Source organism: Dromiciops gliroides, chromosome 3, assembly GCF_019393635.1.
Source record: "Dromiciops gliroides isolate mDroGli1 chromosome 3, mDroGli1.pri, whole genome shotgun sequence".
NCBI classification, from domain to species: domain Eukaryota; kingdom Metazoa; phylum Chordata; class Mammalia; order Microbiotheria; family Microbiotheriidae; genus Dromiciops; species Dromiciops gliroides.
In genome coordinates, this window is record NC_057863.1 from 260,935,453 (window position 1) to 260,956,933 (window position 21,481).

Here is a 21,481-nt window from a genome sequence, read left to right on the forward strand (position 1 = left end):
TATGAAATCACATAGAGAAGGCTTGACTTCTATTTTTAAAAACATTAAAAATAAAACAAGTTTGGTTTCCATTTTTATGTAATGTAATCGAGTAGCCGATTTGGAAGATTATACCAGTATAAAATATGAGGCCAGACAATGTTTAATCCACTTGCAATTTCATTTGTTTATAGGAACCTTGTTTCCATTTAGCAACCTACTGAAAAGTATAATCTTTGGAAAGATATTTTCAACCATTCCTGGGCATTTGTAATATGCCTACCAATTCTTAAAATACACATGAAAAACCTAAAATTCCAAGTTCAAAGACTATGCCACCATTAAGTCTGAGAACTGTTTCTTTCCATTGGTTTGCCTTTGTGGAAGGAAGCTGCACTTAAATTTTAAAGTATCAGGTTCTATAGGCTAAAAGTGTGTCTACAAGATACTGAAGCTTTTGGTTCAAAAGTGAAACACTTCTAAACAAATTATGGAACATGAATGTAATGGAATATTACATGTATGACAAGCATTAAGAATACATAGAAGTATAAAATAGCTTACATAAATGAATGTAAAGTGAAGTAAGCAGAACCAGGAAAACAATATACACAATATCTATAGCTGTGTAGTAGGACACCGCCCCCCGCCCCCAGCAAATAGCCAAAAGTGAATATTGTAAAATTATAAAGGAAGAGGTATGTGAAGACATCTCCCCTCAATCCTTATAAGATGTTGGGGTAGGGAGAGAGTTCCATGAATATAAGGCATCACATGTAATGTTAGAGTTTTTCAATTTATTGATCAGTTTTGTCAAATTTGCTGAATTTTCCCCTCTTCTTCCTCCTTTGGTAAGCATCACAATAAACTGAAATTAGAACCAGAACTCTACATCTCTGTAACACAAAGTGTAATAACAAGATTTTAAAAAATAATAAAGTATATTCAACTACATTGTTCTCATTAAAATATTATTAAATTTGTTTAAAATATTTCTTTAAATTTTATCTTACTTTTAACTTCTATTTTCTATGTTTATTATAGTAGTACAGTAGTACATGTATTATACATTTAATTTATAAATTTATAAATAAATATAAATACATTGGGATGTGTTCGACTAAAGAAAAAAATTATGAGGTATGCAATAAAAGAAATTGGAGACCACTAGTCTAGATCTGATTTCTTTTTTTTTCTTTTTGCAGAGCAATGAGGGTTAAGTGACTTGCCCCATGGTTACACAGCTAGTAAGTGTCAAGTCAGGTCCTCCTGACTCTAGAGCCGGTGCTTTATCCACTTTGCTACCTAGCTGCCCCTAGATCTGATTTCTAATACTACCACTGTGTGACATTGGAAAATCACTTCCTCTCGCTAAGCCTTAGTTTCCTCATATTTAAAATAAAGGATTAGACTAGATGAGCTTCAAGGTCCCTTCCAGCTCTAAATCTGTGGTCCAATATCTTTTCCTCTTCTAATACTCCTTTCTTCTGGTGTCAACTGTAGCACTCCATCTCTTAGTACCCTTCTTCATATAGGTTGCTCTCTCTCTCATATTCTCTCTTTTTTATTGCGGGGCAATTGGGGTTAAGTGACTTGCCCAGGGTCACACAGCTAGTGTCAAGTGTCTGAGGTTGGATTTGAACTCAGGTCCTCCTGAATCCAGGGCCAGTGCTCTATCCACTGCTCCACCTAGCTGCCCCTCTCTCATATTCTCTTGACACACAGCTACAAGAGGAAGAAGCGTTATAATATTTCTTCATTCCCACTGCCATTTTCACAGAATCATATAATTTTAGAGTAGAGGGGATCTCAGTGAACACTATGCTAAGCCATATACAAATAGAATCCCTACCACAACATTCATAAGTGATCATCCAGCCTCTGCTTGAAGTTTGCCAATGGGGGTGAATCCATTACTCCTATTCCACTTTCAGATAGTTCGAATTATTAGGCAAATTTCTCATATATTAATCTCAAATTTGAATCTTGGCAACTTCTACTTGTTTCTCCTGGTTGTGCCTTCTGGAGTTAAATAGAAACCCTCTTCCAGAAGACATTTTAAATATGAGAGAACAGCTATCACTACATGCCAAGGACTCAAAACCCTTCTCCATCTTGGTTGCCCCTCTTTGGATGTTCAGGGTTGTGCTGGATGATTCTGATTAAACTCAATCTTTATTGTCAAATTTTTAGTGTGAGCCTATACACCTTACAGATCACTAAATGCTACAAGTTGGGATTTGATTTTTTAAATTATCTAAACTTTAAAAAGTAATAGAGAAAATGTAATACTGTAGGTTAAACTCAAAAGTATGTCGTGTTTTTGGAGATTTGGTTGTTAAATATTTACCTGTGTATACTGGTTCTCCAGCTTGTCAAGTAGCTAGATGACACAGTGATTCTACTGGACCTGGAGTCAGGAAGTCTTGAGTTCAAATCCAGCCTCAGACACCTGCTAGCTATGTGACTATAAGCAAGTCATTTCATGTCTGTCTGCCTCCCTTTCTTCATCTGTAAAATGGGGGTAATAACAGTACCTGCCTCCCAGGATTGTGGTAAGCATAAAATGAGATAATATTTGTAAAGCCCTTTGCAGACTTGAAGAGTTATATAAACAAGAGACATTACTAGCTATTATTATTATCAATGTTCATCCTAAGCTGTGGCAAACAGGACTGAATATAATACTCCACATATGGAGTACAATGGAATTGTCACTGCTTTATTCTGAAAATCCTGATTTTTCTTAATGAAATCCAAGCTCATTTTAGCTTTCTTGGCTGTTATATTACGTTGTTGATTCACATTAAATTTATAGTTCACTAAAATTCTTGTATCTTTATTTAGCAATCTGATATCTAACAATATGCCTCCCCCCAATCCTGTATTTGTGAAATTAACTTTTTGAACCTGTACAGAACTACATTTATCTCTATTAATTTTTATCTTTTTAGATCAAGCCAAACAAATGGTCCAGCTTGTCAAGATTAATCAATTGACAATTATGTATTAAATGCTTTCTATGTAGCTAGCCCTGTCCTAGGTGCTAGGAAAACAAATATAATAATCAGTCTAGTTATGTGATAAACAAAATTTAATTAAATTTTTGTGTAATCTCAATCTTTCAAAAACCTCTCCAAAACAGAAATTACACACCAGAGATAAACTTAAACAGTTTCTCAGATTTATAACACCAGGAATCAAAAATATTTCTCTTTTCTCCCTCATCTCTCCACTCCCTATTAGCTATAACATCTCACAGCAGAGCCAGAGATATTTTCTCAAAAGTAGAGCTACCTAAAGCAATGGAAAGTCAGTTCAAAAGAATTCCAGATGTAGTTGATAGAACACAAACACACACTATAGATATACACAGAAAAGACCAAAGGACATATGGTAGAAGAAAAGAACCAGCTATGATCTCAAGAGTCCTAGAAGTTGAGTCAAGTTATGAAGAGGAACATGCTCTGGGAGACAAGCTAAGTAATCTACCCAGCTGAGATGCTGAACCCATGGAGAAGCTTTGTGAAGAATCTATTAAGAAAGAAAGAACTTAGACACATGTGATGCCTATCTGTACATTGTACATAGTACCTTACAATGATAATACTTTAATATTGTGTTCACTTTTTCATAGATTCAATGTGTATTAGTGGGGGAGTATACCTCAGGTTCAGGGGGTTATATTTTGTAGCTACTGTTCATACTATACCAACTTAGGAAATGTCTTTGCTAATATGCATTTCCATATTTTCTGTTAATGGGAAGCATGGTGATGGGGGCTCATGAACTTCAGAATTAGGAATGAGTCAGAGTATGCACAACAAAAATGAGTCTGGTAATATAAGCTAGAATTAGGTTATTAATGGATATAAATAGAAAATGGATTTTATATTTTATTTTAGAGGCAAAAGGAGCTATTTGAGGTTATTGAGTAGGGGGATGATAAGATCACATATGTTTCAGGAAAATCACTTTGGTAGCTACTTGGAATAGGGAGAGAATTAAGACAGGCAGACCAATTGCATCTATTGCAATGGTGTAGGCATTAGGTAATGAGGTCCTAAACCAAGTTACTAGATATGTGACTAATGAGGAGTAAGATAAAAGAAGTGTGTGTGGGGCAGCTAGGTGGTGCAGTGGATAAAGCACTGGCCTTGGACTCAGGAGGACCTGAGTTCAAGTCCAGCCTCAGACACTTGAAACTTAACTAGCTGTGTGACTCTGGGCAAGTCATTTAACCTTCATTGCCCTGCCAAAAAAAAAAGAAGAAGTGTGTGTATAGAAAAAAAATTCCCAACTGTTTGGACACATAAGGTAAAGAGGAATGAGGAATTTACAATAACTCCACATTTGGGAATGTGGAAGATTGGAACAATAGTAATACTCTTGAAAGAAATAGGAAAGTTTAGAAGAGGTATTTTGGGAAAAGTTAATTAATTCTGCTTTGGACAGACAGAGTTTGAGGAGGCCAATTTCTTTGGACTGTAGAGTGGGACTTTAATTTAGAAATGTGAAATAGATAGTTGGTAATATTGGTCTAAAACTCAGGTTAGAGAGCAGAGCCAAATATATAATTTGGGAGTCACCTGCATAGAGATGATAATTAAACCTAAGTAAGCTAATGAGGACAACAAGTTTAGAAAACAAAAAAGGAGATCTAGAATAGAACCTTGGGGTTATGTCCACAATTGGGGGGGCATTATATGAATGATGAATCAGCAAAAGAGATTGAGGAGTGGCTAGACAGGTAAACAGAGAATAGAGAGAGAGAGTAGTGTCATAAAAATTCAGAGAAAAGACGGTATATATCTCTCAGATTTGTGTCATTTACAAGTTTGATAAAGATACTATTTATGTTTTTATCCAAGTCATTGACAAAATGAGATAGAGACAACCATAGATTTCTGGAACACTTTTTAATGGAGATGTACTACCAATTTGATATTGAAACATTAATGACTTGGAGTCGTTCAACCTAAATCTCTCCATTTCTTCCACAAGAATAGAAGGATAGCCATTCCCCAGTTGATAAATAGTCAAAAGATATGAACAGGCAGTTTTTAGAAAAATAAATCAAGGCTATCAATAGTCATATAAAATGCTTCAGTCACTGATCAATAGAGAAATGTAAATTAAAACAACTCCAAGGGAACATTTCATACCCATCAGATTGACTAACATGACAGAAAAGGAAAATGATAAATGCTGAAGGGGACATGGAAAAAATAGGTACAGTAATGCATTGTTAGTGGTGTTGTGAATCAGTCCAATTATCTTGTAGAACAATTTGGAACTATGTCAAAAGGGCTATCAAACTGTGTATACCCTTTATTCCAGCAATACCAGTAGTAGGTCTGCATCCCAAAGAGATGAAAAAGGGAAAAGTCTTTTTTAATGTTAAAAAAATATTTATAGAATATCCTTTCATGATCGCAAAGAATTAGAAATTAAGGGATACCCATCAATTGGGAAATTGCTGAGCAAGTTATGATGGAATATTATTGTGCTTTAAGGAATCATGAGCATAGTTTCAGAAAAATCCAAGATGACATGTGAACTAATGTAAAGTGAAATGAGTGAGGAGAACCAGGAGAATATTGTATAATAGCAATATTATAATGATGATCAACTGGGAAAGATTTAACTATTTTAATCAATACAATGATCCAAGACATTCCCAGAAATCATGAAAAATAATATTATCTACCTCCCTTGAAAGTGTCTTCCCTAATAAAACAGCAAGGTCATTCTTCTGACCAGTGGTGATTGTCACATTTTCTGGAGACAGAGACTGAAAACATATCAGAGGCAGTAAAGATATTGGCCATAGAAGGATATTTATTCCAATCTTCTGTACCCTATTCCTCTGTCACAGTGCTCCATGCACTCATTCCATTGTTTGGCTCAAAACTGCCGGTATTATTCCCCATGTTACCACTACTATCGCCATGGTTTTCATTGGTGTTGGTTTTTTATGGCCGTTCAGTCATTTTTCAGTCATGCTCAATTCTTTGTGACCCCATTTGAGGTTTTCTTGGCAGAGATCCTGGAGTGGTTTGCCTTTTCCTTCTCCAGCTCATTTCTACAAATGAGGAACTGAAGCAAAAAGGCTTAAGTGACTTATTGAGGGTCACACAACTAGTAAGTATCTGAGGCCAGATTTAAATTCATAAAGATGAGTTTTCCTGACTTCAGGCCTGGCACTTTTCCACTGTGCCACCTAGATGCCTTTTGGTATGAGTGGTTCTGCATAACCGGTTGGGTTAAAGGTTCCCCCATTTTGGGCAGAAAACCACCCTCCCTTCCTACCAGAGCCACCTGTGTCTCATCTGTGGAGACTTTGGCCTCTCTCTGTACCTCTTCCAGATGGACCTTCAATCAGCACCATGAAGTCCGTCTTCTTGACCCTGAAATCCTCATCCACGACTGGGGTCTATTCCCTGCTCTGGTGACTCACCATGTCTCCTGCTAAAGTTTCTGTCTTGGTCTTTATAATCTTTTCCTTCCTCATTCCATCTATCCACCATCCTTTTGCCCCAGACTTCCTTCTTTTCCCCAACCATTTCCCAGGAATTCACATCTGGGTTCTTTTTCAGCAGCACACTGACAGCTCTATCGATATCTCCATTACAGTCACATAAAACAATCTCACATTCATCCTGGTTTTTGCCTGTAATACAAATCAGTTGTTTCACTTTCTCCTCAAAGTCAGCATTGTTGTGGCCCAAAATCATCTATGTAAATTTAATCTGTTTTTGAGTAGCCTTTTAGCCTTTGCTTGTGCTGCATTTGCTTTTGTATCTTTGTCTGCTCCCAGTTTTCCTGGACTCAGTGCTCACTGATATCATCATTTATTATATATTATACATATTATAAGTAACAGTGCTTACAAGGTAGAATGCTCTTTTTCCTGCACACTGACACCCTGAGCCACACAAAGCTCCCTCCCAATTATATTTTAATCTGGTTTGGACAGCATTTGACAGCAAATTCTTTGAGTTTGACTCTTTTTACTGTTCAGAAAATGGCAGAAGTTGGAGCTGTCCAATTATCGAATTTTACTGTACCAGTGTAATGGATTATTGTATTGGACTGAAACTGATCCTACCCATAGTACCAGGAATTTATGCTACCATATACATCTTGTGCTACATGTCGCATACTTAAACTATGTCTAGAGAATTTCTTTGGTTTTACTAGTTTATTATTCTGTGAAAAGAGGAAATGGGGCTAGTCTGGTAAGATATATTCCTTTTGAGGGCAGCTAGGTGGCACAGTGGATAGAGCACTAGCCCTGGATTCAGGAGGACCTGAGTTCAAATCCAGTATCAGACACTTACACTTACTAGCTGTGTGACCTTGGGCAAATCACTTAACCCTCATTGCCCTGGGGGAAAAAAGGTTAAAAAAAAAGGATATATTCTTTTTTTTGTGTGAGGCAATGAGGGTTAAGTGACTTGCCTAAGGTCACACAAGTAGTGTCAAGTGTGTGAGGCCGGAATTGAACTCAGGTCTTCCTGACTCCAGGGCCAGTTCTTTATCCACTGCATGGCCTACTTGCCCCTGGTAAGATATCTATATCTATATCTATATAGATATAGATATATAGATAGATAGGTAGATAGATAGATAAAGATATAGATATAGATATAGATATATTTTATTATTTTTTGGGGGGGGGGGTGAGGCAGTTGGGGTTAAGTGACTTGCCCAGCATCACACAGCTAGTAAGTGTCAAGTGTCCAAGGCTGGATTTGAACTCAGGTACTCCTGAATCCAGGGCCAGTGCTCTATCCACTGCACCACCTAGCCGACCCCAAGATATATTCTTAACGAAATTATAATGAGTCTTTGATAGATGTTCACTAACCATTTCTTATACAATCTATTACATAATTTTTCCAGACATAAAAATTAAGCCCAGTATTATAAAGTTTGAATACTTTGTCCTCTTTCATTTTTGGAAAATCATGAAAACATTTACCCTTTTTCAGTCATGCAATACCTCACCCATTATCCATAATCATGCAAACATTACTGAGAGTAGTTTAGTAGCTACATTCACCAGTTCTTTTGAGGATGTACTTTACTTGAGCCAAGTGACTTGAATTCATTCAGGGTAACTAGGTGTTTTCATATTATCTCCTCAATTATCCTGGGTATCAACTCCTTATTAGCTACTTTTGCATTTCCAGTGGAAAAGTCATTCATTCTCTTTAGCAGAAAAAAACAGAAACAAAATGATAATTGAGCAACTTTACCTTCTCTCTGATTCAGATACTCCCTCTGCTACCATCACTTAGCAGTCTTTCTTTCTTTAAAATTAAATCTGGATGTCCAGTTCATATTTTTTTTTTTTGGGTGAGGCAATTGGGGTTAAGTGACTTGTCCAGGGTCACACAGCTAGTAAGTGTTAAGTGTCTGAGGCTGGATTTGAACTCAGGTCCTCCTGAATCCAGGGCTGGTACTCTATCCACTGTGCCACCTAGTGCCCCTGTCCTGTTCATATTTTAATTGTAATCTATGGACCTCCATGTAATTTTCTTTTTCAAAAATAAATTCAGCACCTGTCGCACATTTGTCTTTTTTCCCCCTAACTCCTTATTCTTTGAACACACTGGCCTCCTAGTTTCTTACTGTCCTCAGTTCCCATGACCTGTCTCCAGTTTACCTCAACCACACATATGCATTAAATAACTCATACCTTCAATTCCCCCTTTCCCCTATGCCATTAAATGAATTTCTTCTGGATACTAGAATTCCTTTGTATGGCTTTGGCTTATTTTCATATCACAAATGAAAAATTTTCTTATTTAACAATCTCTGTTGTTTCAATGGAAGGTGGTGGCCTACCTGCCAATATAGATGCTTCCGCTGCAAAGTTCATGGCAAATTCTCGAATAACATCTGCAGAACTATCACTAATGAAGAATCCAAGGTAACTGATAGAAGAATGGAGATTCAAGGGGATAGTAGAAGGGAAGGAGCTCAAAATCTTGTCACCAGCTCTCTTCAGGGCCTCATATAAATATTCCACTTTCTGGTCTTCACACTAAGAGAAAACAAGTAAAAAAAACGCACTGTCCCTGAGAGGAATCATATAAGCTTTGAGTATAACTAATAGATAGCTATTGTTCTTGCCAGTCAAAGTGAGACCCTTACTGAATAATCTTTCATCTGTGGGTTGATATCATTGTTTGGCATATAAGCAGCTGCTCTTCCTTCCCCTCATTACCCTTATGCCACAAGTAAGGATTCTTTTTTTTTCCTTCTTAATTTGGAGCACCTGGGACATTCCTTCTCACACATTAGCTTCCAGAAAAGCTATCTCTTATTGGGTGTATTCTCCCATAGCTTACCATATCAATGGGAAAGAATTTACATGTGGAGAACACACATGACCAGAAAACATGACTAGAAGGCACATATGTAAAAAGAAGAGCATGTATGGCCAGGATAATACACCTTTAAGGTTTTAGAACTTCCAATGTTCTCTGGTGCTACCATTATACTATTTTTTGTTACTCATTATCAGTGTTTCATCTCTATTCTTTATTGGGTATTTCATTTCTTGTTGTCTCTATTGGGTATCTCCACTACCAAGTTTCTATCACATTATGGGCTGTAGCTTTTTAGGAAAATATTTTGGATCTTTGTTTCCATCTACCTTGGTATAGTGACTAGAAAGTCTGTTCCTGATAAAGGCAGGCTGAGAGGTCTTTAGTTTCTATCTTAGGTTAAAAGCCTTCTCTTCTACCTCAGAGCAGCCAATAAAATCCAACCATTGTACCTCCAGCTACAATAAAGTTTATTCAATTCACTGTGTCTCATACTGGTTCAAAATTCATGGGCCATAGCAAGTCTCTGAGTAGGATAAAAAAAAAAATCTCTCTGTAAATCCTATTTAACCCCTAATAGGAATTCTGTGCCCATAAAACATGATTATCATTACATGGACTCCCAAAAAACAAAGCCACAGAAGCTATGCAGAGATTGGGGCTAAAAATAAACTTTGTAAGCAACGTCCTCCCTGCTTAGCATCAAAATAATATTGAACATGAACAAACAATAGTAGAAGACTTCAGTCCCCTGGTACACATTGCTCATTCAGTCAACTAGCATTTATTAAGTGCTTACTATAGTTTAAGCTCAGTGCTAAACCCTGGAGATAACAGAGAAAGGCAAAAACATATAATCAAACAAACAAAAATAAGTCTCTGCTTTCTAGGAGCTCACAGTCTACTGGGGGAGACAACATGCAAACAACTATTTATGAATAATTTTTAGACAAAATTTCTTTATTATATATATTCAACTCAATTCAGCAAGGATTTGTGATATGCCTGATATATGCTAAGTGCTATGCTAGGTTTCAGGGGTTTAAAGACAAGAATCAAATAGCCCCCATCTTCACAGAGCTTACTTTTGAAAGAATCCATTTCTTTTGGGAAAAAACATACAGGCTACCTGGAGAACTTCCTTGATCAATTTGCTATACTGTAAGACGGTATTTACCTTCTCTCCATTCATACATATATTGCCCTAGTTCAGGTTCTTATCACCTGGACAGTTATAAGAAGCTTCTAATTAGTCATTTTGCCTCAAGTCTCTGCCCACTCCCATTCTTCCTCCACTCTGCTCTCAAAGCATTTTTCCTAAAGCATAGATCTGATTATCTCACTCAGTAAACTACAGTTCTATTTTAGCTCCAGGATAAAATTATGAAATGCTCTGTTTGGCACTGAAAGTTCTTTATAACCTCATCTCTTTCTCCCTTTCTAGTCTTCTTGAATTTTCCTCCCCTCTATATATTCTAAGATCCAGCTAAATTTGCCTACTTACTATTTTTTTGGGGGGGGGGCAGGGCAATGAGGGTTAAGTGACTTGCCCAGGGTCACACAGCTAGTTAAGTGTCAAATGTCTGAGGTCGGATTTGAACTCAGGTACTCCTGAATCCAGGGCCAGTGCTTTATCCACTGCGCCACCTAGGTGCCATGTGCCACCTAGCTGCCCTATACTTACCATTCCTCAAATGTTACTCTCAATATCTTGTTTGATGCCTTTGTATGGGCTAACTAACATGCCTAGAGTGCTCTGTCTCCTCACTTAAGCCTTTTAGTTTTTATGGCTTCCTTCAAGACTCACCTCAAGGGGGAGCTAGGTGGCGCAGTGGATAAAGCACTGGCCCTGGATTCAGGAAGACCTGAGTTCAAATCTGGCCTCAGACGCTTGACACTTATTAGCTGTGTGATCCTGGGCAAGTCACTTAACCCCAATTGCCTCACAAAACAAAACAAAAAAGACTCACCTCAAGTTCTGCTTTTTGCAGTCTTCCAGCTAATAGTGCTTTCTTCTCAGAGATTCCGTTCCATCTACTCTATATGTATCTTGTTCCTGCCTAGTTATTTTCATGTTATCTCTCTCATTAGAATGCTTCCATGTAAATTTAGGGCAGAGTTAAGGTGAAAGGCACAAAATGACACTGAGATAATGTTGGATTGATACTCAAACTCAAGTGAAATTCAGTGAAGTAGAGGACTAAACGTGGCCCAGATGAGGGATGTACTCCCTGTTACAATGCACAGAGTTGGCTGGGAGCCTAGATTTACACAGGGTTTTCAAACAAAAAGTCTTCCATGGAAGGTGCCATGTTGATGGTGGGAGTGATGGACTCAGGGAGGATCAACCAGTAACAAAATGGGAGAGAGATAAAAAAAATTAACTAGGAAGGCCTACTTAGGAAAAGGAAGGTATCATTATAATAATGCCATATCAACAGCTTGCAGAAGAGTTTCAGCAGACAGTTCTAGTTAGAACTACATTCAGATCAAGTCCCAGTCATGCAGGAGTTGTGTGATAAGATAGATGGTACTAGGAGAGTGGAACCACAGTCTCCTCTGGCTATTCAATTGTGAGCTCCTCGAGGCAGCATCTATTCTTCCCTTTGTATAATCTTTGACCCACATATGGGAAAACTTGAGTTCTAAGTCATCTTCAAATATTGCAATGGAATGAACTTTGGATGAGTCCTTAATAAGGCAAAGATAAGTCAAGTGTCTAAGGACAGATTTGAACTCAGGTCCTCCTGAATTCAGGGCTGGTGCTTTGTCCACTGTGCCACCTAGCTGCCCTCTGAACAATAATATTTTGAGGAGATGGTAGAACCAAGTGAACGTTGTTAATGTGGGTAGAGTCCTGAGAATATTTCTAAGTAATGGTAAAGGAATAAGTAGATAGATAGAGAAATGCTGAAGCCAAAAGATAGAAGAGAAATGATAAGAAGCAATCTCTAGGAGACAAAGGAGTGTATAGAATTAATGACACAAATAGAGAGCTTGGCCTGGACAATGAAAGGGAAACCTCTTTCACAGAGTTGGAGTAAAGGATGAGGGGATGATTGAAGATGAAAGATTTTGAGATATAGAATAGGAAGGTTTAGGGAACCTCATGCCAGATGGCCTTAACTTCCTATTAAAATTGAACACTTGCTGAGATCAAGAGGCATGGAGTGATATTAAGGGAGCAGCTAGGCTCCCACAATAGAGTGCAGGCTTAGAAAAAAAAAAAGGCTTAGAAAGAGCTGAGTTCAGATTTGACTTTAGATACTTAGTAGCTGTATGACTCTGGGCAAGTTGCTTAACCTTATTTGCCTAATGTGATGTTTAAAATCTAAATTGTGGTCGCCTTAAATTAGAAGCTTTAGCACCAGTCCTTGGGCATTAAACATTTATTAAAGCATATGGATATTTCCATGGAGTTCAGAAAGTTAAGAAAAAAGCCTATTTAGCCTAGAGTTCCAGCCTGGTCTGGTTCTTCCTCAAGTCCTCTGCCACAAGCCTGCTTCAATTATGAACTCTCTCCAGCAAACTGATTGTGGAAGCTTTTTATAGGTCTGGAACAGAGGCAGTCCTTACACATTGCTTCAAGCTGATTGGTTGGCATCATCCAAATCCATTGCTTCTGAAGGTGTTCTCAAGGTGTGATTACAATCCAGTTAACTTGAAGTAGGCTAATCAGCAGTTAATCACTCTCACTTGATTCAATCAGTCTAGATTAATCTCCAGGTGGGTCTTTGAGTATCTGCTAAATCTCATTATTTCATCACACTCAGTTTCCTCATTTATAAAATGAGGAGAGGAGATGGCAAATCACTATAGTATCTTTGCTAAGGAAACCCCAAATGGGGTTATGAAGAGTTGGACACAACTGAAATGACTGAACAACAACAAGAAGAGATATTTGGGATTTGAGAATCAAGAAAGAATAAAACAATTTCTGTTTCATTGAGATTAGATTAACATGAATATGTAGTATACTCAATTAGCATGGTTTCATTAACTTATATAACAGCATTCAGTAGTATAGGACTTTGAGAAGGCACATAATAGGAGTGGGATAAGCCAGAGTTGAGAACTGATATGTGTGAACAATGATAGAACAAGGGGACAAGAATTTCAGGGATAGACAGTATATAACTATTATTCACGAGGAGTAACCCCATCGTAAGGTAAACTAGAGTGTAGTGGTAGCTCTGCAGTCAAAATTTGTTCTCTACCTACCTTAATTTGATTTCATTTGATACCAAAGCTATCTTTACTTTTGGCTACTTATACCTGCCTGTTTACTGCTAGAATCCAGAGCAAACACAATCCTAGTCTGCTATTATCAGATATTTATAGAGCACTTACAATATGAAAGGCACTGTGCTAAGGGAGATGTTGCAAAAGTGACATTGACTTTGAAAAGACTTTGATGGGAGGCAGAGCCAAGATGTGGAGCAAAGGCAGAGAATTGGTTAGGATCTCCCAAATTCTCCTCCAAGCAACTTTAAAATAATGCATCAAAATGAATTCTGGAGCAACAAAACCAAGAAAAGGACAGGGTGAAATAATTTTCCAGTCCAAGATACCTTAGAAGCTCAGCAAGAAAGGTCTGTCTCACTGGGGTAAAAGTAGAGTATGATCTAGTGCAGGCCACAGCCCAGAAAACCAGCAGCAGGCTTTAGAGGCAGCATCAGTGACTTCTGGACCTCTTAGCCCACAGACAGTAAAGGGATCAGAAAACTAGTCATAAGGAGATAACAGGCAATCCTTTGTTGGTACTGGGTATAAGACTCTCTTGCATTGCCAGGATGAGAAGGAAGAGCACTGGTATACTAGAGCATCTAGCCACAGGAGTGCAGGGGCCCTGGTCACACTTCCAGTGTGGAGAAGAGTGCTTGTGACTCACAAACCAGAGCACAGGCCAAGAGAAGAGTGACCACAACTCTCCTTTTATCATACTACTATGGAAGTACTAAAAACTTACAGACCCCAGAACTAGTTCTAAAAACCACAGCATGAAAAACCTGAAGTTTAGGACAGTGCCCCCACTATCCTGTAAGCAAAGTCCAACTTTCACATAAAGTAAAAAGAAATAGAAAAAAAACCTAGAACTTTCTATAGAAAACTTCTATGGTGACAAGGAAAATCAAACCACAAACTCAGAAGAAGACAACTAAGTCAAAGCAGCTACATTCAAAGCCTCAAATCAAAATGTGAATTGGACTCATCACCCCCCCCCCAAAGAATTTCTAGAAAAGCCCCAAAAGGATGAAAAAAACCAAATAAGAGATGTACAGGAAAAACTGGGAGAAGAAATGAGAGTGATGCAATAAAATCATGAAATGAGTCAACTGCTTGATAATGGAGGCACACAAAAAATACTGGAGAAAATACCTTATAAAACAGAATAAGCCAAATGGTTAAAAAAAAAGGCACATAAATTTACTGAAGAGAAGAATCACTTAAAAAGCAGAATTGGCCAAATGATAAAAAGATGTACTTTAAAATTCACTGAAGAAAAGAACTCCTTAAAAAAAAAAGAAAAAAAAGAAAAAAACTCCTTAAAAAGTAGAATTAATTGGTCAAATGGAAAAGGAGGTATAGAAGCTTATTTTTAAAAATTCCTTAAAAACTGTAATTGGGTAAGTGGGAGTTAATGATTTAAAGAAACAATAAAATGAAATCAAAAGAATAAAAAAATAGAATAAAATATGAAATATTTGATTAAAAAAACCTGGCATGGAAAATAGATAATTTAAGAATTATCAGATTACCTAAAAGCCATGATAAAAAAATAGAGTGTAGATAATCATATTTCAAGAGATCACAGAGGAAAACTGGCTTGATATTCTAGAACCAGAGGATAAAATAGAAATTGAAAGAATCCACTGATAACTTCCTGAAAGAGATCCCCAAATGAAAATTCACAGAACTCCCAGGTCAAGGAAAAAATATTCCAAGTAGCCAGAAAGAAACAATTCAAATATGGAGCCATAGGAAGGTAGATGAGAGTGTGTATGGGGGGATGGGGAATGGGGTTTGGATGATGGCAAAAAGGCATTCATAAACACTGGAAAATGGAAAGTATCACCAGGTAGGAATTCTTTAATCATTAAATAAAAATTTAGAGAAAGTCAATGTTATTATAACCTAAACAATCTGATCTAAACAATCTCTGTAGAATGAAAGGAAGGAACAGGATGCCTGAATGAACCTCATATTCAACACTCTTGACCACATAAAAAAAAGAATATCCCCATTTCCAAGCAGCACTCCCAAACCTCAACCAGACAATGTCAGCAAAGGCAGAATTATGTCCTTCTCAGAGGACTGTGGGCTACATTTCCTGAAGTTAGCATGTCAGAAGGGAAATCTATGAAATTTCAATAAACAGAAGCACATTTTAACTGTTTCTCTGTAAATAAAGACTACACTTGCATAGGGAGGGTATTTTAAGAAAAATGGCCAGGCTAATACAGCAAGATTTTAAAATACCTCTAAAAAAGCCTAAATCAAATAATTTATGAATTTTTTACTCCTTTGATTCCAAATATATATCCCCAAATACAAACCATAATGTACAAGTTATACAAATTAAAATAAAGGAAATCACAGTTTCATTTATTTGTAGGGTTCTTTACATCAGAATGATCCCAGGGAAATGTTATTTATCCTTTTGTCATCACTGATTTTATTTTTGTTTTGGTTATTTTTTTGGTGAGGCAATTGGGGTTAAGTGACTTGCCCAGGGTCACACAGCTAGTAAGTGTCAAGTGTCTGAAGCCGGATTTGAACTTAGGTCCTCCTGACTCCAGGGCCGCTGCTCCATCCACTGCACCACCTAGTTGCCCCTTGTCATCACTGATTTAGAAGCTAATAGTGTAAAGGAGAAAGGAATATCTTATGTCTTGACAGCACAGATCCTTTGAAGAAAGTATACCTTTTGTGTTACCCACAATTTTCTGTAAAATACTAGATGCTTGGGTTTCATTCTTGTTGTTGAGAACTAAGACAATGATTTTTACTCTTTATAGTACCATATAATAAAAGTCTGAGAAATCCTTTCTTTCTGTAGATGGAATGTCCACCCACAGGCACTAAAACTTCATGAAATAAAATAGGTCCTGAGTTATATCAGGCTTATACACTAAATATAGTTAAACTTATGATGACTACTTAATGAATACAGAGAACTAAAAAACACTATATATAGTTTTTAATATCAGAAATAATTGTTTTACTTTACCATATACTACCATTCATTTCCCCCACATCAAAAGCTATAATGCCTTTCTCCCTGTCTCTCAATTTCTAATTGCCCACTACTCTGAACCCTATGTAGCACAAAGAGAAAATACTATTAAGATATTTTCCCTTAAAACATTTTTTTATTAGCAAAATAAAAACAAGCTTATATAAAATATTATTATAACCTAAGTGATACTCTCTTTCCCTAAGGCAAGAGATCAGACTGCAAAGTTGATGGAATGTTGCTTCTCCCAACATGTCAGCAACATGAGACTGAATAGCATTTATCTTCCCATAGGAGGCTGGAGACCAGGCAGGGTATGTGTGGGTACTATGGTAAGGTGGCCACCTTTTCACTTCACAATTTCAGAGGAAGCTGGAGATCAGACAGGAGAATGACCAGCATGATAGCACGCATGTGACCAAATTGGAAGGCTTACTGTCTCTCCTAATTAGACTCCTAAGGGACTCTGGAAATCAGGAAGGAGTAGGACTCTGTGAGATAGAAATCTGGTGGCCTTTTCGCTTCATGCAAGAGACTCTCATAGCACAATGGAAAAAGTAAGGTCAGATGGAAGGCTCCTTGACTCTCCTCTCCAGTTTCCACATAGATGATGCTCCATGACTCTTCACCCAAAACCTCTGAGAAAGAGGTAGCATATATAAAGTATTAGGTGGGCTCTTGGAGAGAGTTAGTAACATTTGAAGTGATGCATCATGGTATGTGGCCAAAAGGGAACATTTCTAAATGGAGAAGAGGCTCACCCACTAGATGATGGCACACTGGAACAAAGCTCTAGCTATCCTAACCTAGTTATGATTCTGTCTATAACAGAGAAGACTCGTGGTCCTCCCAACTCTGAAGGAAACTTAAAACCATAAACCTTGACATGCTCACTTGCCATGCAACTGTTGCTATTTTTCTGTTCAAAAAATATTTGGAGATGTAAACAATACAATCACTGCCCTTGAGGTTACAAGTGAATGAGGGTAGGGTCTATATCAGGAAAATGTACAATTAGCTGTAACACAAATTAGAATATGATCTAATGAGTAAGAGAGGTCTAACAAGCTGGCATTAGTAACTTAAGGAGGAAAAGAATCACTTCTCATTAGAGAAGGCTTCATGAAGAAAGGGGCACTTCATCTGGGCCTTGAAGATTAATATGGAGGGATTCCTAGGAATGTTGGAAACTGTGTGCAAATACACATAGCTAGAAGGAAGCAAGACAAGTCACAGAACATTTAGTATTGTCAGTATTCTAGCTTGGCTAGTACAGAGACCTTGTAAAGAGAAGCAGTAAGAAAAAAGACACAAAAAAGGAATTTGTAACATACCATGGAAAGCCTAGAATGCCAAATTAGGGAATTTTTTTTTTAAACACTGATGATTTATGTGGATTTATTTTGTATCCTGCCACTTTACTAAAGTTGTTAATAATTTCTTTTTCTTTTTCTTTTTTTTTTTGTGAGGGGCAATGAGGGTTAAGTGACTTGCCTGGGGTCACACAGCTAGTAAGTGTCAAGTGTCTGAGGCTGGATTTGAACTCAGGTCCTCCTGAATACAGGGCTGATGCTTTATCCACTGCACCACCTAGCTGCCCCCAGGGAATGTGTTTTTTAAGAAATAAAGGAAATTGTCTTACCGTGAAGAAGTCACAGAGTGTCACATGGGGGAAAGTTTCATGTGCTCTGTTCTTGCCACACTGGCGTTTGCTTTCTCTCCAAAACTCCTGTAGGTTTTCCAACAGAGGCCCAGTGGGACACAGGTAGAGGGCATATTCTTGAGGGATTGGGTCATCTAAAGAAGGATCATTGTAATGAAAATGCAACCTGCAAGGAAGGATTGGATAATTTGGCCATTTACAAGTCAGAGAGAGATTTTTCACTGTCTGGTGCAAAATCAAAAGAAAAAAAAAGCAAAACTTGATCCTTAAATTATCTCTAAATGTTCTAATAGCTTCTTCACATCCTTAGTACTTTGAGGTCCTATCTGGAAATTATTTTAATGAGAAACGTTTTTCTGATATGTTGTTTCTTGTATTGCCATAGTTTCCTGAAGCATCTTTCTTCTTTCTTCTCCCAGAGAACTATCCCACATTACAAATAGTATTTCTTTTTGTGGGAGGAAATAAAAAAATCAGCATAAAAAAGTCTGAAAAACATGTGCAATGTATAACACATGTGGACTTCCTACCTCCATGAAGTGGTAGGTTAATGGTATCATCATATCTTTTCATTTGAATTCTGTTTGATCTTTATAATTTTTTACATTTACTTTTGATTTTTCTTGTGTGTTCTTTCCATTTACATTGTTGTAGTTACTGAGTATACAGTTTTCTTGTTTCTGTTTGCTTCACTCTTCTCTGCATCATATAGATATGTACAAACACATATATGTATATATTTATATGTGTGTATATGTGTATATGTATATACACATATAAATGTAGGAAACTGGGAAAATTTTTACATCAAGTTTCTCAGATACGGCTCTCATTTCTCAAATATTTAAGAAACCGAGGAACAATTATGACAAAAAAGCCATTCTCCAGTTGATAATGTCAAATGAAATGAAGAAACAGTTTCCAGAAAAAGAAATTAAAGTTATTAGTAGTCATATAAAAATGCGATAAATCACTAATAATTAGAAAAATACAAATTAAAGCAACTATGAAGTACTACTTCATACCCATCAGTTTGGCTAACTTGACAGAAATGAAACAGGACAAATGCTGGAGAGGATTTGGGAAAATAGGTACATTAATGCAAACCATTGGTGGAGTTGTAAACTAGTCCAATCATTCTATTTTTTTTTTTTTTTTGGTGAGGCAATTGGGGTTAAGTGACTTGCCCAGGGTCACACAGCTAGTAAGTGTCAAGTGTCTGAGGCCAGATTTGAACTCAGGTACTCTTGACTCCAGGGCTGGTGCTCTATCCACTGCGCCACCTAGCTTCCCCTTAGTCCAATCATTCTAGAGAGTAATTTGAAGCTATAACCAAAGGGCTATCAAACTTTGCATACCCTTTAACCCAATAATACTACTGCTAGATCTCTGTCCCAAACAGATCAAAGAAAAGAGAAAATTACTCATATGTTAAAAAATGTTTATAGCAGCTCTTTTTTTGTGTTGGCAAAGAATTAACATTTAAGGAGATGATCATCAATTGGGGAATGTTGGAAAATGTTATGGTATATGATCGGGATGGAAAACTATTGTTCTTTAACAAATGATGAATGTGATAGTTTCAGAAAAACCTAGGAAGACATATGAATTGATGCAAAATGAAGTGAGCAGAACTAGGAGTAACTGCAATATTGTAATGATAATCAACTGGGAAAGACTTAGAGTCTTTGATGAACACAGTGATCCATGACAATTCCAAAGGACTCATGATGAAAATTCTATCTACCTCACAGATTGAAGCATATTTTTTTCCTTTCCTTTTCTTGCTTCCCTCCCCAACGTGGCTAATGTGGAAACGTATTTTGTATGACTTCATATGTGCAATGGACATCAAATTTCTTATCTTCTCAATGAGTGAGAAGGGGTGGAGAGGAGAGAATTTAGAACTGAAAATAAAAGTGTATATATATATATATATATATATTACAAAAAGAATGATTTCCCCTCTGAAGACTGCTTTAGCTGCATCTCATAAGTTTTGGTATGTTGTTTCCTCATTATCATTTTTACATAGTTATTGTTTCTAAGATTTTTTTCTTCGACTTACTCATTGTTTACTTCATTGGTAAGTCTCAATTTGGGTCTGTGTCTAAAATCTCCATACCCTAGTACATGGTCCATTTTTGTAAAAGTTCCATGTGGTGCTGAGAAATATGTTTATTTTTTTGCTGTTCCATTAAATGATGTAAGACTTTTTTTTTTTTTTTGTGAGGCAATTGGAGTTGTGATTTGCCCAGAGTCACACAGCTAGTAAGTGTCAAGGGTCTGAGGCCAGATTTGAACTCAGGTCCTCCTGAATCCAGGGCTGGTGCTCTATCCACTGCACCACCTAGCTGCCCCTGATGTAAGACTTTTAATTCTAGATACTTCAGCACTTTGTTCAGTTCCATATTTTCCCTTTTGTTTATTTTTCTGTTAGACATGTAAAACTGGGAGAGGGATATTGAAGTCTCCTATTACTATTTTGTTACTGTCTATATCTTCTTGAAGCTTAGACAATGTTTACTTTATGAAGTTGAATGCTAAGATATTTGGAGCATATACATTTATTATTGATATTGACTTGTTGTCTATGGTTCCTTTCATCCCTGTTTATTCTTTTTTATTCTTTGAATGTTTGTTTTTGCTCTGAAACCATGAAGGCAACTCCTGATATTTTTTGGATTCCCTGAATACATAATAGTTTCCCCCCCCCATCCTCTCAGTTTTATTTTGTGTAGGTTTTTATTTTTTAAATGAGTTTCTTATGATCAACAGATTGCATGTTTTTTTTTAATCCAATCTACCATTTTTCTTTTTATTGTATTGGAATGTTTAATCCATTCACATTGAAAACTATGTTGCTTAGGTTTATATTTTCCTCCATATGTCTCTAATATTGAGTTATTTTTTAAGTTATGGTTTTTCTCTCTTCTGTTGTAAATACAGTATTATGTTGTTTCAATTACTTTAAGATTGTTTTTAAGTAGTCTCTTTTCCCACTGGCTCTCTCTCCTCTATCCCTTATCCCCTCATCTCATTTGTTGCCCTTTGGGTTTTGTTTATTATTTCATTTTTTCCCTCTGCTTTTATCTGGTTATATAATTCTTCCCCCTCTTTTTTCCTCTCTAGTCAAGTTGATTGTCTCTTCTTCTCCTCTCCTTCAAGTAGTCTTGAAGCCTGGAAAAAATTATTTTTTTTTCTTAAATGAATTTTTAAATTGATCCACTGTGTATCTCAGGGTTTTTGCCTTTTTTTGTA

General features: G+C 36.9%; 1 protein-coding gene across 1 annotated transcript in view; it reads right to left on the reverse strand.

Moving 5' to 3' along the window:
- The window catches only part of UBASH3A (ubiquitin associated and SH3 domain containing A), a 104,536-nt gene that overhangs the window by 65,725 nt on the left and 17,330 nt on the right, over positions 1-21,481 (reverse strand). Inside the window, exons 3-4 of the mRNA XM_043996378.1 lie at positions 18,200-18,386; positions 8,836-9,034 (exon numbers count right to left, since the gene is read on the reverse strand). Coding sequence (XP_043852313.1) covers positions 8,836-9,034; positions 18,200-18,386 — 386 coding nt within the window. The remainder of the gene's footprint in view (positions 1-8,835; positions 9,035-18,199; positions 18,387-21,481) is intronic.